This window comes from Arabidopsis lyrata, assembly GCF_000004255.2.
Source record: "Arabidopsis lyrata subsp. lyrata unplaced genomic scaffold ARALYscaffold_7, whole genome shotgun sequence".
Lineage (NCBI taxonomy): Eukaryota > Viridiplantae > Streptophyta > Magnoliopsida > Brassicales > Brassicaceae > Arabidopsis > Arabidopsis lyrata.
Genome location: NW_003302549.1, coordinates 548,013 through 573,822, shown reverse-complemented (window position 1 = coordinate 573,822; position 25,810 = coordinate 548,013). Strand labels below are relative to the sequence as shown.

At 36.3% G+C, this 25,810-nt stretch overlaps 2 protein-coding genes across 4 annotated transcripts; one reads left to right on the top strand and one right to left on the bottom strand.

Annotated features, from left to right (window-relative positions):
* Positions 1 to 126: 126 nt before the first annotated feature.
* On the bottom strand, positions 127 to 16,422 carry LOC9302923. Of its 3 annotated transcripts, none has more exons than XM_021018818.1 (26): positions 16,079 to 16,422; positions 15,702 to 15,890; positions 13,502 to 15,613; positions 12,896 to 12,971; positions 12,488 to 12,610; positions 11,827 to 12,070; positions 11,274 to 11,744; positions 11,012 to 11,197; positions 10,616 to 10,909; positions 9,259 to 9,900; positions 8,736 to 9,135; positions 8,528 to 8,655; positions 7,669 to 7,839; positions 7,213 to 7,413; positions 6,544 to 7,107; positions 6,401 to 6,460; positions 5,984 to 6,309; positions 5,352 to 5,766; positions 4,525 to 4,989; positions 3,815 to 3,931; positions 3,606 to 3,727; positions 2,805 to 3,534; positions 2,387 to 2,641; positions 1,994 to 2,176; positions 1,532 to 1,876; positions 127 to 1,305 (listed from the first exon to the last, which is right to left on the bottom strand). In XM_021018818.1, the coding sequence occupies exons 2-26, from the start codon at positions 15,871 to 15,873 to the stop codon at positions 556 to 558; spliced, it is 9,552 nt and encodes a 3,183-aa protein (XP_020874477.1). In that variant the 5' UTR covers positions 15,874 to 15,890; positions 16,079 to 16,422; the 3' UTR covers positions 127 to 555. The 3 variants fall into 3 exon arrangements, with proteins under 3 accessions (XP_020874477.1, XP_020874479.1, XP_020874478.1); XM_021018820.1 differs by having other exon boundaries at positions 11,274 to 11,696; positions 16,079 to 16,318; XM_021018819.1 differs by having other exon boundaries at positions 556 to 1,305; positions 16,212 to 16,321.
* A 5,268-nt stretch (positions 16,423 to 21,690) lies between these two features.
* LOC9304976 (probable WRKY transcription factor 13) lies at positions 21,691 to 24,786 on the top strand. The gene is made up of 3 exons (XM_002868858.2): positions 21,691 to 22,539; positions 22,998 to 23,342; positions 24,354 to 24,786. Exons 1-3 carry the CDS (start codon positions 22,040 to 22,042, stop codon positions 24,535 to 24,537), a joined length of 1,029 nt encoding a protein of 342 aa, XP_002868904.2. The 5' UTR covers positions 21,691 to 22,039; the 3' UTR covers positions 24,538 to 24,786.
* The last annotated feature ends 1,024 nt before the right edge of the window (positions 24,787 to 25,810 follow it).

Genomic DNA, 25,810 nt, shown 5'->3' with positions numbered 1-25,810 from the left:
CCGTCGTTGCTTTCTTCGTTTTGTCTATTTTGTTTTAAAAAAAAACAGATGATCAATTAAAAACTCCTCCCGATCAAAAATTACAAATGACATTTAACATATTGCACATCTGACTCTGTTAAACTTAAACATGAAATATATTCATTGGAAGCAAATCAACAAACAATAAAGCTTACGAAACTGTTCAACAATGCAATTCTATTTACAAGAACAACTTATACCGAAGACAGTTATTACACTGTACACTGTATTCTCTCTCTCTCTATCTCTCAAGACTGCCATTTAATAATAGCCGGGACAAAAAAATTACAAGGAGAAAAAGAAAAAATAGAAGAATTGTCAGAGCCAACAACAAAACACAGACAAATACTAAACCCTATAAAAAAGACTCAAGTTTGTGTCTCTTCCACAACACCAAAAATCTATCAATCGAAAACCCCTTTTCCAATTTCTTCGGCTAATTTACAGCCCCACCGACCTCTCACAACGATGAAGCAGAGAGAGAGAGAGATACTTAACATTGCATACTTTGAGATGATCTCTGAGTTCACTCACTCACATGAGTGGTAAGTATCCTCCTCCATGTCCTTTCTTTAGTACAAGTGGTCCACCATTTTCCGGGACCTTATCCAACGCATTCATACACCCATCTACCATGTCAGCGAATCCCGTTGCTGTTGTAGCAAGCTGTAACCGTAACCTCAAATCCCGTGTTCTCTTCAACAAACACCTGAATGATCTCCACATGTATTTGGCCCACTCAGCTGGTAAGCCTCCTCCTGTGAGCCAGACTGAGAACTGAGACTGGTCTCCCCTAGCTGCCATTTCCGCTCTGTAGAATCTAGCCAGTTCCAGAAGCATTGAAGCCTGTAGGGGAAGCACCGCTACAAATTCAGCCACAAAATCTTCCGCTAGTTCGGGTTTGAGCATCAGATTCCAAAGCACAAGCGCCCATTCGCTTGGCTGGTTAAGACCATAAGCTTCTGCTACAATCAGAGCCTCCTGGAAACGGGATTGATCAACAAGTGCTCTTCTGGCGTTTGTTTCAGATAAACAGAGCCACTTGGAATCTGGCATCCTTATTTGAAGGGAGACAAGCGAAGCCTGACCACAAGCCTTTCGCGCTTTGTTTCCAGCATCAATAGAAGTGTGAACTTCCGCAGCTTCAATGTAATAGCGCATAGAATTAAGGAGATCTTCATTTTGATCCTTGTCATACCGTAGAAACCACTGCTGTGCAGCCTGATCTGCACGGGCCTCTAGCAAAGTAGCCGTTTCATGCTTCATGTCAAAGTGTTTATATACCTGCAGATAATGCATGTCTCATGAAAAAAGCCATGAACAGGAGTAATTTTTTAAAAATCTATCCCAAAATGTTCCTTCACGTGCACAAGTAACAAAAGTGATAAAGTTAATCTAAGATACACTCTATCATCTAATATGACAGTGAATTAGTCACTTGTGCTAAGCAGACAAAACATGATGAAATAAACTCTTTTACTTGGCTGAGTTCCAGCTACTAAAGACATACCATTGCGAATGCATCATGGTCATTTGGGTTAAACAGATTCAATGAGGTCAAAACAGCCATCCGGAAACTTCTGACAGCCTGAGCGGTGCCAGTGTTTGCATCAGCAGCAGCAGCAGAAAATTTCTGTAGTAAAAGATCAAGCTGCCCGTTTTCGATTAGAATATTGAGAATGAAATTAAGAGCATGAAAGTTTCCAACTCCAGTAATTAGACGAGCCAGGCATGAGAAATCGCCCTCGGCAACATAAGCCTCAACCCTTGTGGCAGCAAGTGCTACAAGAACATCAACTCCATCAAGGCACGTGGATGACTTGTAGAAGTGATGAGACAGAATAAGAAGCTCAACCTAAAAAACAGCATTCCATTATATTACCAAATCAGGGTTGAATAATTATCCTCTCATTCATCTTGAAACTGATGCAGCAATAAACTATTGTTAATAAGCTTTCACAAAATCACATACCTCACACGTGTGTGGTATTTCCTGCCCGGTAATTACGAGACGCATTAATGCATGACCCATTTCTTGTTCAGATGGACAAAGCTCCGCCCACTTCAAAAAGTCTGAAAATCTCCACAAAAGTGGAGCAGGCCCTTCCTCCTTTTGAGAATCTATATATCCTCCACGATGAGCTGCCAATAAACCCTGGAAAGAGAAAACAGATTAGAGACAGAACAAGAAAGAACCCACAGAAAAGAGTCAGGACGGAAAGAAGAAGTCATTATAGGAGGGTTTTGCCAAGTAGCTGATCCAATAAGAACCATGAGATAAAGATTTTTGTGAATTCAAAAATAAAAATCTACAAAGCGTGTCTTATACACATATATGTTAACAAAGATAGTTTTGCTAAGTTACCTTTAAAAAGGATTCTGCAAGTATTTGAGCGATACTAGCAGCGGGCATTGAATGCGTTTGGACAAGGAGACATGCTACCTCAAAAGAATCTTGTGCTTTAAGAGAAAGTAATCGTAACAACTCTATTGGCTGCTTTTGATATGCCTCAGTGAATGTAAGGCCCAGTATGTTAGCAGCTTTTATAACTGCAATGATTTTTCTTGCCAGCCCACGTCCACTGCCTTCATTTAAATTGTACGATAGATTCTCCAAAACCTAGGAATCAGATAACAATCAGTATAAAATCAAAACAAAGATATCAGAGCAAGATAGGGGAAAATGAGAAAAATAAATAAAGTGGTCTTTAGTTTTATTGAAAATGTAATAGTCTTCAAAGCAACAAATGGAAATTTAGGTGAGAAAGATGTAAAGGAACAACCTGCAGCGGTTCAATCAGAGGTTGGTCTATTTTTAGACTCTGTGATTGAATGACTGAACGAACTTCATCATCCAACATTGACAATGGTACTTGACAGCAAGGCGTAGAAAGCATTGCTAGCTTCATAACAGCATCCAAAATTATCAGCTCAGAAGGTAAATTCCCTGGAGCAAGCTTAAGTTGGAGCTGCTTAGCAGCTGTTACTTGTCCGAACTCCAGTAAGGACAGAACAGCTCTTTCCAACTCTGCAGGTTCTATACATTCTTCCCACTTTGATAAGGATATTTCCAAACCCGTGTTTTCCTCTTGAAGCTGGAACTCACTTTTGATGTTTAGAAGAGATGAAGAATCTTCAAAATCAGTATTCCTATCTGAAGAATCCACAAAATGTCTTATTTGTGGGACATTTCCTTTTGCTCTCCTCTTGGGCTTTGTGCTAGCACCAAATATTGAAGTGCTCGTGTCTTGGTTCCTTTGATGTCCTTGGCCAGCGGCCCTGGAGTCATGTTTTTCTCCAATTCTATTTTTCGTTGCTGAAGAAATATGGCTGTCCATTTTTGTTATGATACTTGCGGTTCGGTCTATAAGATTTGAACTATTTCCATTCACCATGTCTTTTCCGATACTACTCGAACTAAATGCTCCGACATTTTTCACATGTGATTCTGCTTCTACAGCCAGTAACCACACCCTAGTCTCGATTTCTCGGAGAAGATGCAAAGGATAAACCCTGGGTATTGGTAAAATCAAAGTCATAAACCTAGTAAAAATGATTACATATTGTGGTGCAAGATCACTTACGGGTGCGACAGAGTTGTTAGCCCACTCAACCACTGAAGGGATAGCAGTAACAGCTCATAGATCTCTCTTGCAGGAAGATCTTTCTCCACCACTTCTGCGTGCCTAAGGAAAAATAAGCCTGCCTGCAAAAGAATAAGGAACAGATTCACTTGTAGCAATATCAGGCCTTCATATAAACTGGTTACAAGTGAGGCAAACAGAAAATTTACCTGTAAAGCAGGGAAAGAGTATCTGATGAACAGAGTTTGGCAGTGACCCCACAATGCGATTCTCTCTTCTGGAACATCCCAAAGGAATTCTTTCCATTCTGCAACCATGGATTCTGCCTATATGTAAAGCAGATACAAATTTCTATTAAGATTGGACATTCAAAGAACCCCTAAACATAATTAGAACCAATAAAGCTAGCCTGTGGGCCCAATAAAGAAGCAGCTAATTTTTAAATACAAAGCAAACGTAAATACAATAACAGCCAGATCTCCCCCAATGCGGAACCAAATTAAGGCAGCACTTCAAGTCAATAAATAAGCTTATGCAATTTGTATTGAGTAGATAGAACCATGCTGTGCAAGGGAAAATGCCTAGTTCCTTCTTAACATAACATTTCTTTCGAAGTTGTATTAAGAAAAATATCATATATTTCATACACAACGGCAATCTGTGATTCATCCTAAAGTTAAAGAACCTCTACAAAAGCAATTCACTTGTGAAAGTGTATAACCAACATGCACTGCAAGAGAAGTCGTCAGCAAGAGACAAAGAAAAACAGCATGGGAAAATTACCCAGAAATAGCTATAAACTGATCAATAGTCTCTCTCAGACCATGATTTTCTTAAAGTTGCTTGGCCTTCAGAATCCAAATGGCCAGAACGTTTCTGGCAGTTCAAGTATAAGATAAGCGCCAAGAAGTTTTGTTACCTGCGTTTCAGTAACATGATGTACAGAGGATGTCCAAGTGGCACCAATGGTTTCAAGTTGCTTGGCCCAGTTTCTTGCTTGCTCCCATTGCCTGTTCTTTTCTAAAGCTGTCAGAAGAGAGCCATCATCAAGGGACTCATTTCCTAAGTCAAGATCATTCTCCCGGAGTGATGGCTCAGCCAAGTTAACTTTCCAATAAAGACGCCGATAATATGTTGCCGCAGATCCCCCATCACCAAAATCTGTTGCAGCAAGAAGTTGCAGTAAGCATCTTTTCTCATATGGAGATGGACAAGTTGACAAAACAGCATCAGCAGCTTTAACAGCTGTTCTGCTGATCCAAGATGCCCCAAAATTGACATCTTTGGCTATATTTGACTGAAAATGCATTGATTCCTCTTTAACTCTAGCCCAAAAAGAACCCAGATGTGCTGAAGCTTCAGACAGGCGCATTTGAGAAAATGCCTGCAGAAAAGAATTAAGACAGCTCAAAACCCTATGAAGATATCTGCATTCACCCCGGGGGGGAAAATGAGGCAGTAAAAACTAAGCATTTGACAAAAATCCAGAGCATTTTACAAATTCTTAGTCTAGATCTTCTTTTTTTTTGCTTACATCCAATCATAGCTTTTGCAGAATTCCATCATCAGTTTTCTCCCACAAGAAAACAGATGAAAAAAAGAAAGCAAATGCTCATGGTGAACAAATTATCAAACAGCATCAGACCCATGAACATATATCGTGTAAACGTTATTGTAAACAGAAAATCAAGGGGCTGGAACAAAAAAACAGAGAGGTTAAATAGTGGGTTAAAATGTAAGACGAACCTGAAGAGCACGAAAAAATGGCAACAGAGAGCAGGACGGGAGGAACAAGTCAAAAGCTTTTAGCAGAGGAAGAAACAAGCGTTGTTCACAAAGCACTGCGACCATTTTTGATAGAGACGCATGCTCATCAGACGAATCATTAGTAACACTGCTATCTTCAACTTTTTCATTTTCTGCAGCTTCTGTTCTAAGAGAACAAAATGTTTTACCAGCAGAGGTGTTTAAACTATTGGCTGAAGCCAATAAATCCACAGATGTATGTGCAGTAAGTCGTCTCCGTTTGGGATTCCTCCTATTGTAATGAAACTGGACACCTCTAGCATCCGTTGGCAAGGAATTTGTAGATACAACAGCTGCTCCTATATTTTCTGCTATTTTAGTTGTTATATCGTTCACCTTGATAAACGACGTTTCCCTGAAAAGCATGATCTTTATTAGAGCTAAGAAAAAAGTTATGCATCTTTTTATTCCAGAAAATCTGTAATAAAAAAAAGTTCATAACGCCTTATACACTGCAAATGCATTGAGATAGTAAATCACTACTATGGATAAAGTAAATGAGAACCAAGAATCGAAGATGATTTCTGATACACCCAACACAATTAAATTTCTGTCATTAAATTTTGTCACACCTGGCTGCGGTAATTTCCAACCAAATTGTTAGGCATGATAAAGGAGCAACATCCGGAAAGCATGATGCTATGAGAGCCAAAATAGACCACGATAATTCCTTAGCTTTCGATAAAAGGTATCCCCCAGGATTCTTTAGCTTCTCAGAGTAAGCCAAAACACGAAAGAGTTCAGCAGAGACATAAGCTCCACCCTCTGAGGAGGAACATGAAAAACCTCTGCTTGGGTCATCTGAGTACAATATGGTGGCTTTCTTTTTTGAGTTGGCATATCTCAAAACAGTCAGTATGTGAGCTTTTAAACGTTGATCACCAAACTCCTTCGATGCCTGACAGATGAAAATGTGTCATATAATTGTAACATAGCACATTAAGTTACTGTTTGTGATTTCTGAAAGCAATAAAGAGTGAGAGACGTACCACATTGAGCACCGTATCAAATGGGTATCCTCCAAGCTGCGCTTCAGATAAAAATCCAACCTGATATTTACATACATCAGGTCAAATAATCGCTCTTGCTAGCATGGAAACGAAAAGGTAAGAAGAATTATCATGAAGCATACCCAATCATTGTCTCTTGCTAGCATGGCAAGATATTTGGTGCTCAGAGGAATCTTATGCATCTGACAAAAAAGAGTAACTAAACTCCAATGCAAGCTAGCAGATGTCTGTTGAGACCGCAGTTCAGACCCATCACCATCACCTGTTAACAGCCAGTATCCACTTGTTTTTCTATCTACTCCAATCTCTGGAAGACTAGCTTGTTCCAGATGATGAAGAACAAGCATTAGCGGAAGACCGGGTTGAGTACCAGAAATACTGTTTGGATTCTGTTTATGCTTAGAGACACTTGAGATATCAGGATAAGCGTATTCGTTAGCAAGGGCCCTAGCTAGTGACCCCATTAGATCATCTTCACTAGATACCCTATGAAACATAGAGCCCTTAAGCGATTTTTGTTGTGCCATATCCGCATTATCATTTGATTTATATAAGGATGATATTCTTCTCAAGGATGCCACGTCTATCCGAAGCATGCTGGCAGATAAACCACAAAGCTCAAGAAGGAAGGCACACGAAGCCACCAACACAGAATCCCCAAAGTGTGTGATAGCAAGTGGTATGACCTGAAGGCAAAGAAACAGTCATGCAGACATAAATAGACAGCATAAAAGCGCGCAGATATGTCGAATGAAATTTAAGCTAGTAATGGTAAGGTGACCAGCACGTACAGATGAAAGAAGTGACTCATCACTCTGCGTTAGAGGTGCAAGTAGCAACGGAACATCTGACTGCATATTTCTTTGTCCATGTGTCGAAAAGCCAGATTGATCTTCCAGTTTTAGCTTTTCAACTCTCTGTTCCATGAAAGCATTAAAAGCTGCGAGTGGCCGTCCGCGATGCAGGAAGTGCTCAAGTCCAAGCTCGGTTCCCTAAATTCGGTTCAACTTAAACATAAGTAATTATTATATAAACTCTACCAGTCAGTGAATATACAAGGCTCAGTGATATCTTGCATGTAACATGAGATGACAACCTTTCATCAATAAAATTCCGTAAAAAAAAAGATATTGAGATGACACTAAATCGAGAGGAAAATATTAAACAACTGAAACAGTTAAAGCATCTACAAAGGTAGCATTTTCAACAGGTTAGAGAATAGAAATATGATATATTGATAGTGTCACCTCAGTTTTTGTGTGATGAAGTTCCTCTTCGATGTGCTTCTGGATGATGGCTTCCCAAGATATGGCACTTATCTCTGTCGGATCATTGACGTTTATAAAGAACTCAACACCTCTATGCAGTAGATATTCCCCTGTAGGATATCCTGAGAAAGACAGCCATCCAAGCGGTCCCTACGAAGAAAATTTTCCGGTATAATAGACTGTGTCAGTACATCAGAAAAAATTCCGTTGAGTAGATAAACTTCAACTACTAATAACGAGCAGGTGTGTAACTATATCAGTAGCCAATTATAAGCAAAACATATGTATGCTCGTGAATTCCATGGGGCAGACAGTGATAAGAAGTACAAATGTAAGTTTATTAGCAGCCATTTTTCTACTATAGGGTTAATTCAAGGTCTCCCAGTCAAAGAGAACCAACAATAACAACAAACAAGCTATCCATTCTCGGAAAATCTGCAAGAAGATGCATGAGGAAAATACCTACTAATTGTATTGACGAGACAGAAGCCAGCACCCAAAAAAAACACTAATAACTGAGTAGACCAGAATAACAGTTCCATTCTACCACTTTTGGTATAGTGCCTCAAATTTCTTTTGTAAAATGGTAAAGATTGGTGTAAAACTAATTTGATGTGTTTTCCTTTCTCCCTAAATCTTAGTGGTCACTTCCCCCTAATGGTTTTCATATGTCTGCCTTTTCACAACCATCACATGATTTCATAGAAATTCTTAAGCTTATTATATCGCCGATTACAGTGCAAGTATTGAGTTGAACTAGATCCTCAATTCCAGAAAGTTGAAGGAGTGTTCTACAACTCAGAAGAGCACATACGACATACAAATCAGAAATGGATACCTGGATATAAAGCTGAACTAATCTACGAACCGCCTTAGGAAACCAACAAGGCAACATCTGCAAGAGTGAGGTATCACGTGCAGTTGAAAAGAATACACCATCACGCCAATTCAAATACTCTGACAAGACTGATAAACCAAAGAGTCAGAGAGAGTATGTCCTCAATATACACAGAATAAAAGAAAAAGTGTGGTGGATCAGGCTTTACCATTCTTAGTCTTGGTCCGCAAAAGGTTCCCAGATATATCTTCCCCAAGACAAGCACTAACAAGCTTACTCCATAAGGTAGGGAATCTCTGAAGAAATGATCTCAAATTCTCCAAAGTGCACTGCGCAGAAGAGTTAGTGTGCCTGTTCACACTGCCAGTACTCAAGGATTTTTGAATTGGCACCGGAGCACACATCATAGTTGCTAAAGCTGCCATTTCTCCTGCCCCTTCGGCAATATCATCAACAGTACAAACTATTTCATCAGTCTCTGGAACACTGGGTTCACCATTTGGTGCCCCACTACGTGACAAAATTGAGCGTGCATTTGAAAATGAAGCATCATACTCCCGGCCCTTGATCCTGGAGAGTAGCAACCATTTTGCCCAGTGAGAATCACCCTGAATACATGGATAGATTCTTGGCATTCTCAGTAAAAATTGAGATTTTAAAAGACAAACTAAAAGGCGTAGAAAGAACAGACATATGAAAACAAATATTTTATGGACGTGGAAAGCACTTACAACAGCTTCCTGCAATGCACTGAATGAATCATTATCTAGGACCAATTCGTGATGATCAAGGTACAGATCCAGAAGGTTTGGCAGATTATATTGTGTGCAATAATGTATGAATAGCTTGTGTACAGCACTCAGGGTATCAACATTTGCCCCTCCCTTCTTTATGGACAAACAAAGATCTAAGGATGGCCTACAAGTTTCCTCCTTAAATGAAACTTCACAATTACTAAGGATGACACCTGCCCGAGCCAGAAGATATACTACATCTAGAGCGTTTTCCCAATATTCTTTTAAGAATATAAGTTTTCTTGCAAGTTCCTGCTCCATGAGTGCTGTTAGCCACAAGGAGCACCGAATATCTGCAGGCAATCTAAATATCTTGATATAAGGAACATCCATAAGTACAGCATCCACTTCTTCAATGGAGCATATATAATCGCTACGGGAAGAAACTGAATAATTTACGCCAGAAGACTGTTTCGGACCATCCAAAGCAATTTGCAAACTTCCATCATATAAAACATCTTCAGGAATGAGATCCAACAGCTTAAGGACTTCATCCCAATCATTGCGACACATATAATACTCCAGCTGAGAATCCCATGGAACATGAACACCCATGACTAAGGGTTGATCCAAGACTATCTGCACAAAATATTCAACAAGAAACAATACTCAAAACCAACAAATGCAGACATTATTTGAAACAAACAAACCAACCTTCGCCTGAGTGAGTTCATGGAATAATACAAAAAATTACAAAAACAGAAAACCATTGCTGATATGTAAAGTCTTTAACCCTTCAATCAAATGTATCATTGTTACTCTAACAATTGAAATCTAACAATGTCTACTTCCAAATTGAGGGGTTTGTAGGACTAATAGATGGCAGTAGCAGCCATCTAATGCTCTACAATGTGCTACTTCAAGAAAGAAGATATAAAATGGAACCCAAGCTTAAAGAGAATCAGTAAATAGAATATAGTTAAGAGCACAATCATTATCTACAGATCTACATTTCATCCACACTTTTCATTAAGAGGAAAAGATAAGCAGAGGGTGGCTATTCGAGAAGTAAGCACAGATGGCTTATTGTCTGTATTTGTCTCGTTCTTTATAAAACAAGGAAACAACTGAACAAACTCCTGTAAAGACCAGTGTAAGACTACAAACAGTGTTAAGCTATGCAGATCAAGAGATAATCCAACTGGTCCAATTCCAAGCTATATATGCAGAGTAGGTTGAAATCAATTTGAACGTCCCCAGGGTATGGAGGTATTAATATTCTAGAATGGTGCAATTAGATAAATAGTCAGGTATCTAGAGGGTAACGAGAAAGAATGACTATCCAACTTCTTACATGATCAAATGTTCTCTGATCCCAAGCATTTGACCACACGGCTGCTGCAGCCCAGTAGCCAGCAACTGCATCGGTTTCATCAGGCGCATGCTCAGATGCACTCTCATTGATTTTAGTCCAAGAACCTAGAACAACACCATCAACCTCACCACAATCAAGCTTGAGATGCTGAAACAGAGAAGACCCCACAAGGTGCAAGCTAATTTCACTGGAGTCAAAAGGTAGTGAAGCTTTAAGGAGTTCCTTTCGACGAGCAAGATACGTTTCCCAGAAGTGGCTGCTAGGATAAAGCCTCTTTTTTGTCACAGGGTCAAGCAACAAAGAAGTTGAAATGAAGTTAGCATCATACAGAACCAAGATACCCTTATGGCAAGAAATGATTAAGAAATGTTATACCTCGATAAGAGATATCCTCTCCAGTACATTGTCTTCATATGGTCTTAAGAAACCAAGTTTTCTCATTTCTTCAGCAATTTGATATCGAATAGATCTTCTCACTGTGCCAAATACCAACTGATTGAGACACGCTTCTACATCCTCTCCGAGCCTTTGCAGAGTCGCAATGGCAACCCCAGGTTCACCCTACACATCAAGAAAGTCAAGAGCTAGACATCATACATATACATCACTCTGTCTAAGCAAGAATTTTCAGGCTTACCTTCAAAAATAGGTCATAAGCAATAGCTCTTCCGATATCACGAACTTCAGTAAATGTATCATGATGCTCTCCATCTTCAACCACGTCTTTTGAATGTTGAAGATGCAATTGGAGAACAGCTAAAGGGAGTCGACCAGAGAGCAAGGCATCCTTAACCACAGTTTTCAAATCCAGATTGTTAGCCTTCCAACGAGCCATCATCTCCTTGGGATTTTCCAGAGGAAGAACTTTCTTCTCTTCAACTACCACTTGGGGTACAAGGCCAGATGCATAACTTCTTTCGCCAATGATTTGACCAGCTTTGGCTGTCATCATACCCATAGGCGTCAAAGCAAGCTCCCCATTGGTATCGAATAAAGACGTGTCAAGTTGTCTTGACTCTGCAGATGCTGGATCTGGAACAATTTCAAGCTGAGAATCATCCTGCAAAGAATTTGGGTCTACCAGGTTCAGTGACTTTTCATTCTTTCCCTGTACAACACATATCATATGTCAAATCTAGGGCAAAAACACAAAATATACAATTAATATTAGTATTAATATCATATAATACCTTTCCTAGCTTCTTAAACTTTCTGGTAATACGGGATTGAAAATTTCGGGTGATCTCTAAAAGATAACCCATCTCTGACAACCTCCTTGAATTTTCCATTACATCAATATGAAGTGAAACTGGTGGAAGTGAAAGTATTTGTGTCCTAGGTTTGCTGTCCAACATGTATCCATCTTTCTGATATTCAAGTAACCCATATATGCGAATCATCTCAGTCGCAAACCTTGTAGCCAATCCAAGGAGCCTATATTCAACATGTAGCAATAAGTATGAATATGTCAGCGAGAAAATAGCCCGGTCAATAAAGCTAATGGCATTACTAAACCGTACAAGATAATGATGTTGCTAAAACTGGATTCTAAGAAATCTTGCATGTCAATGAATCAATATACTAAATCCTAAAGCTGTGGGGACATGAATCTGAACATGCCTTCAATCTAAGTCAAAGTGTAACACGTATGAATAAATTTAATTTCACTTAAATTCATAAAGATGTATGTATACAGCATAGTTATAGATCTAAAAAACATGCTAATGTGTAAGGAAATATCTACCAAGCAGGGAGAACACTACTTTTGATTCATTATTAATCCACCTCATTGAAGTTGAGACCTGAAAAACAAACTATCCTTATGCCACTAATTACTCAGAAGATCCTCACCTAGATACAGCAGAAATCTGATTATCGTTTCTATTCTTGTGCGACAATAGATACACAGCAGAAAAGAGCACCCTCAGCATGCCTTCCTCTGCCAGCTTCACATTACCAAGCATCTTCAAAGACCTAGCCACACAGAAGAGGTTAATCAAAATCGATTCATGATACATAACGAATCACATTGATGGCATTTAACATATTTACGCTCTTACACAAATTTTTAACAAGCAATCTTTCTTTTCTAAAGTAGTCACATCCTTCCACAGAAATCATAAGACAAGAACCGAAGTTGTCAACCCAACCAATACAACCACACATAATTCTTCTCTAATATTTTTGTTTAAAGAAAGCCACTTTGCTGTGGGGAACTACGGTTCTCAGATTAGGCACAAAAGATTGCTAGCAACTTACTCGTTGATGTCATCATATTTTAAGTAGTCCAACGCCATTTGCAGCCGACGCAAACGAGCCATTTTGAGGTCCCATCCTATGACAGCAGTGATTCAATTAACATACCATAAGCTTATTGAACAAAATTAAGTGTCAGCAAATCTATAAACATCTTCAAGTCTCAATATGTGAGGTTATTTGTTACAGCAAGGGAATATAAAAAAATCGTAAAGAAATTGTGAAGAAACAGGAGACAACAAATTCACTGAGCTACTGCAAAACAAGCATTTGCTCATGCTCACAAACAGCTGATGAATTTTGAAAATAAAATGCAAGCACCAGCATGATTTCATATAATTAGTTATTCCATGCATTCAGTTACAGTTAAGTTCAGTTCTATGCTAGCTTCCACATGAATTGACGTATCAAACAAAAACGTATGACATAGTTTAGGTAAACTAGTTACTAATTATCAACTATTTGTACTTAAACTCTTTCAGCATGACAAGCCACGTTGGTTAAGAGATAAATATCAATCCATAAACAAACTGTGGAAGGTTAAACTCTATAATTTAAAAGCTTTAAGGATGCAACAAGGTTATGAACAACGTGAGTAATGTTTCGTACCATTTTCCAAGCATACATGATCTGCAACTTCAGGGCCTTCAAACAAGATAACTCTATCTATGACCTCAACTTGCCAAGGAAAACGTGATTCCCCTGCTCTCAAATCGTCTCTTTCCTGGTATCCCATGACAGTGGTCTGGAGTGGCTGCAGATATTCAATGGCCTCAACAGTTGGGTAATTTGAGGTTATTGAGATAGAAGGGAGAAAAACTGAAAGACCACTGCAAGTCACCAAATAAAGAAATCCTTGGAAAGAGCAACCAACTGATTCTCCTATGAAATTCTCTTCTGCACCTTGAATAGAATCCTTGTTGACATTGTAATTCAAATAACTATCATCTCTCGTAGTCATATGCGTCTGCAGACTATAATGAAAAATCTTACAGCTTCGATCGTCCTTATTTGTATACTTTCTAGAGAAATGAGTAAATCCCAATGGAGAAAAACATATGTTATCATCCAATCCTAATTTTTCAGTGGATAGAAACATCTTCCGCATGACATGCGAGTCTCTTCGGAAATTTTCAAGTCTCAGCAAATTCGTTTTAGGCTGAACAGAAAAACCACTCAACCATGAACCAGAGTAACCAGCTCTTCGATCAAAATTGTTATGTTTTCTTTCCAAACATGGGTCAGATATCGAGATTTCCGAAGCAGAAAAGCTAGGATCACACCTGGAAAAAGCATCTTCACCTCGAGAGCCAGAGGAACTAGGGTGGTGCACTTTTTTCTGGCCAACGTCCATGCTGCCGATTTTCCACCCAACCAGACTTCCAAGCCCAAAATGACCTAAATCAGGAATAGGTTCCACGGACATGTGGTATTCCTTGGAAACAAAGTCATCAACACATGATACATATACCAAACCATTTTCGTCAACTGCAGCTATGAGTGGTGTATGAGAAGCTACGATAAGCTTTCTAAACTTTCTTCTGTCTGCGGAACCAACAATGCAAGTCTTAGACATGGATGGAACACGATTTTGAAAGTTACTTCGCTGATCTAGTTCTGCAGTTGGTTCTTGCATATCTGATGAAGAATGCAATCCACGACTGCATGTCTGTAAGATATCCCCATGAGAAATAAAATCCCCAGAATTCACATCATATAGAAAGATCAAACCAGAAACACTGAGGCAGATAACAAATTTATCAGATAGCCGGAAATCTGCCCACTCATTTGTAGGTCCAATACTTGATTCCCCGAACTTCACAAGGGAGGCCCATTCTATCCCCCAGCTAAACAGCTTGGCAACAAAGACAATTCTCTTACCCTTGCTTCTTTCGTTTTCATTGCTTGTAGGGGTAGATGCACAATCCGATAACTCCATAACAAATCCAATCAGAGAATGAGAATCGCTGGAGAAAACTTTGATGCACCTGTACAAGCTGCTTACACTGGCATTGTTTATGGGCATATCAGCTCGAGATTTTTCATCCAAAGCAGCTGGATCTGATGCTACGAGAAAATTATTGTCATTTACATTACCATCCTCAGGCATATTATCCTTCTGAAGTATGGAGTTGTCTTGGAATAGAAGATTCGAGAAAGGTAAATCAGTATTTAATATGCTGAATGAAACAACCTCTGCAGAAGCAGGAAACGCTGACTTCTCAGGGAACCTTGACTGTCTTATACCCTCAATTTCAGTAGTTTCCAAATCAATCAAAAAAGATTGCATCCACTGCTTTGCGCCATCAAAAGAAGAGACTCTTTCATGTTCTGATTTCTGATTAAGCCTAGAAGGTCCCCATTCAACCCACTCCCCATGCCTCAGCTCACCATTTGGTTTGTCTTTGGCTCTGTCACTTGAATCTTTTGTACAGCAAAAAGCATGGACCGTAACACCATGATTTCCAGATACAAACAACAATTCCCTAAACAAAGGATCTTTGTGCCGATTGTAAGTATCTCCACAACTACCCCAAGCAACAGACTTTGCATCAAAGATAAAAGGGAAACTATTGCAACTAGAACTGAAATTATCTACAAAACCTGGCTCACCAGAACCAAAACCTGATCCAGAAGGTGGATCTGACCCACCAGAGAATGTAGGACTATTCGGCTCTTCACTATGACAGCTTACCGAAACCTCACTGCCAATGGACCTCCCTGATAACAGCGAACAACAAAGCTAATAAAATGAAACGCATATACATACACAATTACACATAAGAATAAGAAGAAAACAAGTTATTACCTGCAACCAAAGGAAGCAGCAAAGCTTGGGAGTGGTACGAGAGTAGTAACAGCAACTGCCTCGACGGAGAAATAAACGCCTCACGAAATTCTGAGAGCTTCAGTTGCAATTGAGAAGGTTCCCACTTGTGCAATTGCAGCAGAGTTGGGCCTTCATTCACCAACTTTTCCATCCTCTTTTTGTTTAACACTAGACACAATCAAAAGCACAAATCAACATTCTATAAGAACAACGAAGTTGTATCACACAACTCAATAACAATCAAAGCACCAACGAACACAGCAACGTGCCAAAGGGATGATAAAACAGCGAGCAACGGCGAAAACCCTAACCGAAATTCGATCCAAGAAAAGAGTTCAGAGAAAAACCTACAATACCTTGAGAGAGATCAAGAGCAAGAGCAAGAGAGACCCAAATCAAGAGGTTGAGATCAAGCAGAGCTATTGCGCAAGCATCGCTACTTCAATTGGAAAGAAAAAAAAAATCCAAAAAAAAAAAAAGAAGTCGTACGAAAGATGAAGATGATGATGAAACATTTGACGACGTGAGATGGAGAAATCGTTGGTGGTTTCCTCCGTCGATGATTCGGTTCACGCCTTCACGGACCACCGTGTCAGTCGTCTGTTTCTGTGCTTACGTGGAATTTATTTTTTTCTTAAAAGAAAAAAAATAAACCAAACTAATTGGGCTTTTCATATAAGCAAAATATTTCTTATATGGGCTAAAATATTTGTACTAGTTCAATGGCCCATAAGTGGCCCTAGCCTGCACCTTCCTTGAGTAATGTGCGTAACTGATTGATTGGATAAAAATGTATTATACTTTTTTTATGTAATAAAAATGTTCTTTCGGATAATACTTTCTTGTAATATAAGGGTAACGTAACTCCTTTGCTTGGTCGTTGAAAAAATATTTTCGGAAAAATAAAGGAAATGGATACAACTTGTAATGGCAAACATGAGTAATAATAACGAATGACTTTTATGGTAAGGTCTATTTTTTCTATTCATATAATTTACTCTAAATTGTGTCATATTAATATGGGACCCAGTTGCATATCACCAAACTAAATTATGCCAAAATATACTCAGAATTAAGTTTTTGATTGGTGTAGTTGTGTCCAATCATTTGATGGTCCCTCCATGTTAGGGTTTCAGTTTCACTTGATTGTGGATTAATTAGTGTTATAATTCTTTTCTCATGTTTTGACATTTGTAACTGAGGCTTTTTATCTTCTTTTTATTTACTCCAAGAGCATAATTGTTGCCACCTAATGTTTGAATTTGAAGTTACTTGCTAAATTAGAGCCAAACTACCATTTTTCCATATGCTATGTCAAATTTACATGGCAATGTTTTCCTTTATCATTTCTCATGTTACCTTACGCATTATCACGTTATTATATGTTGATATGTCCCTTCTAAATACGAAATGAGTATTTTCTTTTGAATTTTCACAAGGTTCGATCATTCGATTCTTTAACTCATTTACTACTAAATTGCAAATATATGTTGTATAATGTATATGAGTATACTAAACTGACGAAAAAAAAAAAAAAGAGTATACTAAACATGACGTAAGTGGGTCTATTGGCTCAAAAGGCAAACAAAATTAGCAACTATGGGAGGAAACAAAAAAAAATAGTAATCTACGTATAGATTTCGTTAGTCCAGTTTAGCTAAGATGTATAGTTTAATTTTGGAGTTTGAATATGAAGTTATGCTTGAAAAAGGACTACTAGTAGAACTATCAACAAATATGTTCGGACGTAAATGAACCAAAAAAAAATCTGTAGTTTATTATGGATATGACAAAAGAAAACTAAGCAAAGAGAGAAATATGCAGGGCATTGAGAGAGGTCGCATAAAGTGACAAAGGAAGGACATTTACAAGACAGATCAATATAAATATATAATGTTGTCAAATTATAACTCTAACAGACGCAGAGTCCCCGCATGGTGTCATCATTTCTCTTCATGCCCCGCTTTTTTGTATTAATTCTTTCATAAAATTTTCTTCTTTCTTTTTAAAATGATACTTTCTTTCCTTAGCTGTTCCTTATATTAAATTAATCTTTATAAATTGGTATGAACGTATATATGCTTTGTTCTAAAAATCGGTCGTCTAGCAGTCTAGACGCTGATCGGAAGGGAACCACGGTGATTTTGTCCAAATCGGTAAGAAAAATCGCTAGTCCGATTTTTGTCCGCCTATCCCGCGCGCCTAGACGGCGCCTAGCCCTTTTTTTTAATCTAAAATTCAAAACATCCCACTTATATTCGTAATTTGTATAAAAAATCATAATTTTAAGTATAAAATCTTGTTTTAATGTGTTTTATGTAATTTTAAAAATAATATTATATAAATTTCTTAATTATAATGAATTAATATGTTTTTAAAATATTAAATAGCCCTAAAACTAATCTCGATTAATTCCCGTTTAAAATATTAAATAGCCCTAGGCTCACCCTCACCGCCCGACTAGCGGCTAGCGATTTTTTTAACATGGTATATATGTGTTGTAAATTTGTACGATAAAGTTCTATTGCTCCCTTTTTGGTGGGTTTCATTAGTTGTGCCTAACCTAAAAGTCAACTTTATATGTTCCGATTTTTTGTTTGTTAGAAAGTCAACGAGATCAATGTCTTTTGGTATTTGTCTATTTGATAATTGATACTACATGTGTAGACAATGGATGCATGTGTAGCAGTGTAGACATAAGACAATGGATTCATTCCTCCTGCCTCACTCTAGTTCATTGGAATGAGCTAAGTGAAATGTTTTTGGTTCTATGTTTCGTATTATTACTGTTTATTTTCAACTCGTTAGACATCAAATTGCTGGTTCTAGATTTCGATAAACAACTACAAGTTTTGTTTGTCAACCCTATCTGATTTGCCGGTTACGTTACTCAAAACTATGGGGGATTCGTCCGAACGAACCGGACAAAACTAGTCATAGTTACGGTCCTAGTTGGATACAATGCTTAAAAAGTTAAAATGAAACTAACAATTGTACAGAGATTACTGAAAATGTAATTATTGAAGTGGTAAAGCGAGAGGAAGAAAGGTGATGGATGTGGAAACGAATAATGTAAGATTTTAAATACATATACGAAGAAAAATAAAAAACGAAATGATTACTTTCGCCAACCCACACTCCAATCTCTTCCCCACTTCTGAAGGCCCATTAATCAGATCCATATTATTACTTATAAAAAAAATCTTCTTTTTTCACAAAAAAAATTAGTAAATTACCATTTCTCTCCAAATGCAAATCATATAATAGTACTAAACACACGAACATCAACGTGTAAAAAGAAACCTATGTCATTACGAGTTACGTGATGTTCCGTTACACTATCATTCTATGTGATGTCATAGTGACGCTGTCCTTACGCTCAAGGAAAAATTTACAAACTATACAAAATACATAAATTTATTTTAGAAAACAAGTATACTATATAAAATATAAATCATTATCCAGTAAACTGTTTTCACTCTATAATACATATCCAAATATAATATATGTACGTATCCCTAATCATTCTATATCGCTATACAATGAATTTGTTAAAGATGATTCTCATACATGTTCTGTTAATCACTACGGTTTCCAAAAAAAACAAAAAAAAATCACAATTATAATTATTTGTTAATTACAATATGAGTTATTGTAGCATCACTCATATTTGTATAATGTAGTGTTGAAAAAGAAACTGAATATAATGTTTGTTATAACTTATAAGAAATCACATAATTTGTCTCTTCTTTTGTTTGTTCGAATCAACAAACGTACGGCGCCAATTACGATACTTACTAATGATGTAAGACTAACTGATGCTGCTATTATTGACGAGGTTCCTTTTTACCGACTAGAAAATCAACACGAGTGAGTGGGTGGTATTAATTCTGCGGACAGTTTAACCATGTAAGAAAATTTTAGTAATACAGTGCAAATACTTTTTAAACATATGGGTTACTAGTTACTACTTACTACGAAAAAAGGAACGATAACTCAAAAATAACTTGGGTTGCTACTTTTATTATAAAGCTCATATATGATATTTTTGAATATTAGTGTATGAAACAAAACTAACAAACGTCTTACTTTCTTAGCTAATTAATGGTTTTTTGAAACAAAACAAATCTTCTAAAATGGATAATGAATGTATTATAGCATTAGGGAGGAATATGTGCTTTGTTATAATTATAAACGTCTGTTTAACCTTATAGTATATAAAAGTGTGATGTATAAATCACTTTTATATTGCAAAATACTGATATGAGGTAATCATGCGTGTATTTATATGTATGTACACAGATATACATAAAGTAAAAATAAGTGGGCTTGGAATTTGAGAACGGTGGGGTTTCCAAACTCGATGAAACGATTACAAAATGCGATCTTGCAAAAGGTAACAAACTTTTCTCTCTTGTATGATTAATAGTATATGATATTTATATTTTTTTAGGTGCAATTTTTTAACGAAAAAATATCAAATAGGAGGCTAATTCATCAAATCATAATCATGATATCCTCACACAGGTACAGAGTAATAGATTTGCACCTAAGATTTTTCATCATTGCTCCTCCTAATCTATATATTCCTTTTTGGATTCCCAAAATAATAGCAATCGTATAAATTATTTGAGTAGTACATCATTTTGTAAGTAAATATGAAATCCTAGCTACAAGAAAGTGATAGATGTGTGTATATTCCCATCACATCTCCAGCCATTTTTTTCCATGGTGAATGATTTCAGAAATTAAATATATTGTTCAAAAGTAAAATATTTTCGAAAACACCACTTCTAGAGGATTTCGAATTATTTTGGGAAAAAATGATTACAACAATGGTGCAACTATCCCTCTCTATTCGTTTATTTTAAATCGTCTGAACGCTAACACATTACACATAACACATATATGGATTTTATTTTCAAAACGCGAAAATTGCTAAAATTAGAAGTAGTGTATTTTTTCCCGAAAACTATAGTGTCTTACCGTCTCTATATAAATAAAACTCTATAAAAAAAAGAAACTATAATTATTATTACTATTGGATTTTTATTAAATAAATCCATAAAAAAAATAGGCGTTAATTAAGAACACATGAACGCCGTTTGAGGGACGTAACGGGACGCCGTGACAAAAGCTGGCTGCCGTTTGAGCGACACGACGTTAACTCCCACTACCTCTTCATCTTTCTCTCGAGTGCCCTGACGCGTTTTCTGCTTTTTGTTCTATCTTTCTTGATTTTTCTTTTTTTTTTCTTGTTACATCAAGTAGAAAAAGAAATTGCCTAAACGACAATAGTTCATAATAATGCATCTCAATGTTTTTGAGAAAAGAAAAACTAGACGATAAAATACCATGTAACGTTAACTCATGGAATTCTTAACTACCGTAAGTTGGGAAAATAAAACATTACCATTAATCATATATGGACTAGCAAAAAAACTTAGTTTAACTCTGGTTATTCTTTCTTTTATACATCAAATTTGAACCAATAATCTTAGTTTCGAAAAGCATAAGTGGACAAATGTTTATACGTCTGTAGTTTTCCCACCAAATTAAGAATTTTTTTTTTGTGTGATAAAGACCAATTTAAGGTTCAAATCTTGTTATATTGTGAAAGTTGCAAGGCTGCATGCATAGGAAAATAAAAAAGATTTGAGTAAATGAATAGATTTTTATGCATTGATCAAATTAGTAAATTGTTATAACGTTGAAAAAAAGGTACATTGTTATAACATTTCAACAACTTAAAATTTTTACGAATTTTGGCATTGATTGGTAACCACTTTACAAAGAGATACAAAATGTTACAAAGTATACAGTTTTGACAGTTATCAATCATAAAAACATTACCAAAAGCGTTATTAAAAGTTTTACTCTCAGTTTTTTTTTTACAACTTTCTCGTACAGCTCTTTCGTACAACTTTGCACTATTCCGGAAAACCTAACTGCTAACAGCTTTTGGTTACCAATGGAACTCAATTGTATATTACTACCAAAACATAATAAAACTTTAAGTCACTTCGTTTGATATCCTATATATAATCGTTCTAAATTTTCCATAAATCAAAACATCTTAAACCTCAGTTATTTAAAACAAAAAAAAAACACACACACACATAAACATAAACTTTATTTATATCAACAAATACTTTTCAAAAAATTCCGAGATCACTAGTATATTTCAAAATCAGGCGAGTGCAAAACAAATTAGCATATTAGTCACATGTAAATTTTCGAACAAAACCAATCTAATTGGACCCACCTGCACCTTTTCTTTTTCCAACATTTATATATTAATCGAAACACTCACATGGATGGATTGGATTATCTCAACTCTCAACCCAAAATCAAACAAAATATCCAGCAAAACAAAAACTTCTCTCTCACGCACAATCTCATCTTCGTCAAGCTTTTGCGTAAAAGAAAGAGAGATGGGTGCGATAAACCAAGGAATAAGCTTGTTTGATGAATCACAAACCATCATAAACCCTATTAATACTAACCATCTAGGTTTCTTCTTCTCTTTTCCTAGTCACACCTTATCTTCATCATCTTCGTCGCCTTCGTCTTCTCCTTCTTCTCTTGGGTCTCTATTTCTAGGTCAAAACTCCTTAAACTCCTTCCGTCATAATAACCCTTCCTCATTCATAAGTCATCCTCAAGATCCCATCAATTTCATGGCGAATCTCCCCGAAACCCTAATCTCGTCTTTGTCCTCATCAAAGCAAAGGGACGATCATGATGGTTTTCTTAATCTCGATCATCATCGTCTTACCGGTGGTATATCATCCCAAAGACCTTTGCCAAATCCATGGTAAGTTACTTACGAAAATACATATAAATAAGGTTCTTCTATCTCTAGAATCTCCACACCTACAAATAAAAGATCCCAAATCTCCTCTCTTTTTTCTTTCTGGCGTAAGAACATATCGATGCCGATTAAGAGCCTAATTAAGAACGATTTAAGTGTTTTTAGTGTTTTTCCTTATCTATATACGAGTAATTTATATGCACACACAAAAAAAAAAAAAATTATATGCAAACGCTTACATATACACCGTCTTGTATAACTTGTGCATCCGAATAAAAATCAATTATAAAATCAATATTTTTTCAAAAAATATATTTAAATATCAAAAGCTCATATATTTCTCTACTACTTTCTTTTGCTTTATTGTACAGAATTTTCAATTAGTTTGAGGCAACCATGCACACAGGACTCAGCTACTTATATATAAGTAATTAGTGTTTAATTGTGTCAATGCGGTTTAGGGCATGGAGTAGTCAAGCGGGATACGGAAGCAGCCAGAAAAACAACCATGGAAGCGAGATTGATGTTGATGATAATGATGATGAGGTTGGCGATGGTGGTGGTATTAATGATGATGATAATGGTCATCATCATGATCATGATGATACTCCTCGTCGTCATGATAAACATAACACGGCGTCGTTAGGTGTAGTTTCTTCTCTGAAGATGAAGAAGCTTAAGACAAGAAGAAAAGTGAGGGAACCTCGGTTTTGCTTTAAGACTCTTAGCGAGGTTGATGTCTTAGATGATGGATATAGATGGAGAAAGTATGGCCAGAAAGTTGTCAAAAACACCCAGCATCCCAGGTACTACTTTTATTTTATTTTATCATTTTATTAATTTTATTATTTGAAATTGGTTTCCAAGTCTTTCAAATTTCAGCAGTTCTTTAATTAAGATGACTACATATCAGTTATTTCACTCTCTCTGCCTCACATTATTCCTTGAAGGTTAATGATGACTTAACATAAGAACTTTACAGACTTGAATCATCAGTTTTTTTTTCTTCAAGTTTTTAACCTTAACTAATATATATATGATGAAAATTTGTAGTTAATAATGAGCCATGTAAAGATTAATCATTGCTTTAGGATTTTGCTAAGGGAATGAAAAATTATTAGTAGAATCTTTCTGGTGTTTCTCTGTATATAAGTATCAGTTCTGTTATTACAAAAACTTTTGGCCCTCTGGGGATTAGTAGCTATACAAAAATAGGAAAAGAAGATAACCGTTAAGAAAGAAAGAAAAGTAATTTCATGTAGAAACATTTGAGTGTTATGTGTGACATAATGGGGTTTCAGTAAGATTCTTTCTCACATGTTGACATTTGACATTTACCAACATGATTTGTTTGGGTAATTGATATAGTTCTTTTGTAAAGTCTTATCATGAGCTTTGTGATAAAGTTCCATTAGTTGCCTTAATATCTAGTGTGATAAAGCACTCTATATTTGGTTGGTCATAACACATAGCATTCGACTAATTAGTCTAACCACAAACAATAATTGTTTATTCCCACATGAAATATGTACCTTTTGAGTTATGTATATACATATTAAAGCATGGATATATCTGAATATAATTTTATGAATATACAATTAATTTATAGCCTCTCTTTTAAGAATTTTGTTGATCATCGGTTTTTTTCTTTTTATTGGTCAGTACCAACAGAAATCAGAAGAAAACTATCTTCTCTTTTGCGCAGTAAATGTATTATGTTCTGATGCATTTTCAGCTTGTTGGACCGTATATATGTTTTTACCATATATTTGTAATAAGATTAACTAAATAATGAATATATAATTTGTAAATGGCAGGAGCTATTACAGATGCACACAAGACAAATGTAGAGTGAAGAAGAGAGTGGAGAGGTTAGCAGATGACCCAAGAATGGTAATCACTACTTACGAAGGAAGACACCTTCACTCTCCTTCTAATCATCTCGACGACGACTCTCTCTCTTCCTCTCACCACTCTCCTCTCTCCAACTTCTTCTGGTGATTTCAATTTGTTTTTCCTTTTGAATCAACCAATATTAAAAGTTAATTTACCTTGTCTCAAGCTGATCGATGAAAACAAGTTATACCTATATAACATGTTCTCGTTAGGAAACAGGTATGATCGATGTTATTATATTTGTAATGTGCATGATGTCATCGTGGTTTGTTTGTGTTTGTAAGATGATTAATGTACCGTTTCCAAATTGAGGACTATATAATATATAGTTGAATTAATTTTATAGTTATCCTTTCGGTTGGTTTGTATGATATTATTTGGTATATATAGTCTTCACTGCAAAACTCTAATAATATAACAACGTTTTTACTTTTTTAGTATATAATTTTCAAAAATGCACTCAAAATTTTTGGCGAAAAATGCTTTCTATTTTTAACAAGAAGAAAACTATACATACATTCCTAACAACGCAGCAAAGACAAACACAACATTTTCGCTCAGCAATCAAGGCTTCAACAGCTATAGGATATATATTTCACTGGGCCTTGGTTTGTAATTGGTAGGCTTTTCAATGTATCTTATTTTTAAACGGACCGGAGTTTACGGTGACAAAAATTTAGTTAGTTTTAGTATTTCGTTGTGTAAATTTTAGTATCAAAACTATTGTTTAAAAAAAAAAGAGCTTTGAAAAATTTGTAGAGAAATAAAAATCACAATTTTGAAAACTATTTTAAAAAATCGAATAAAAAACTTAAATGCTAAGTCTACATAATAATGCGAAAACAAATTGAATTTGTGAAATTTCTAACGATCAAACAGGATCCAAAATCCGGTTAGTTTTTACATATCATTATGTAATTTTATCATCCAAGAAAAAACAAAACAAAAATTTTTAGAAATCCGAAGAGAACTGAAAAATCATAATTTTGAAAACTTTTTTAAAAAATCGCGGGCTTCTAAATGTATCTAATTTTAATACGGGCCGGAGTCAACAAAAAACAGCCTACTGTGCCTAGGTTTCAAAATTATGGGCTTTATAATGGGCTTATTAAAAATTTACACTTGTTCACTGAAGACAAATTCTTAATGAGCCTATGGACAAGGAAACTTCTATTGGGTTTAATGTATAGACCCAAGTCCACGAACAAAGCGACCACGTGTCAACAAACCAAGAAATTTGACAAATGGATAAGCGTTTAAGCACGTGACCGTCTCGACTATCGATTCCCAAAAGTTTAATGTAAATGTTAAATATTATAACACGTTGATCAACTTAGATTATGAAACCTTATTACGAAAGAAAAAAAAAAAACAAACA

What these genes read in the sequence shown, in the direction of transcription:
- LOC9302923 (XM_021018818.1), bottom strand. Translation starts at nt 15,873, where the DNA reads ATGGAAAAGTTGGTGAATGAAGGCCCAACTCTGCTGCAATTGCACAAG. An exon ending in CATTTTTTCGTGCTCTTCAG is followed by an intron (nt 4,990 to 5,351) that starts GTTCGTCTTACA and finishes TCTTTTCTGCAG; the next exon opens with GCATTTTCTCAAATGCGCCT. An exon ending in ACTCTTTCCCTGCTTTACAG is followed by an intron (nt 3,728 to 3,814) that starts GTAAATTTTCTG and finishes ATTCTTTTGCAG; the next exon opens with GCAGGCTTATTTTTCCTTAG.
- LOC9304976 (XM_002868858.2), top strand. Translation starts at nt 22,040, where the DNA reads ATGGATTGGATTATCTCAACTCTCAACCCAAAATCAAACAAAATATCC. An exon ending in AGACCTTTGCCAAATCCATG is followed by an intron (nt 22,540 to 22,997) that starts GTAAGTTACTTA and finishes AATGCGGTTTAG; the next exon opens with GGCATGGAGTAGTCAAGCGG. An exon ending in AAAAACACCCAGCATCCCAG is followed by an intron (nt 23,343 to 24,353) that starts GTACTACTTTTA and finishes TGTAAATGGCAG; the next exon opens with GAGCTATTACAGATGCACAC.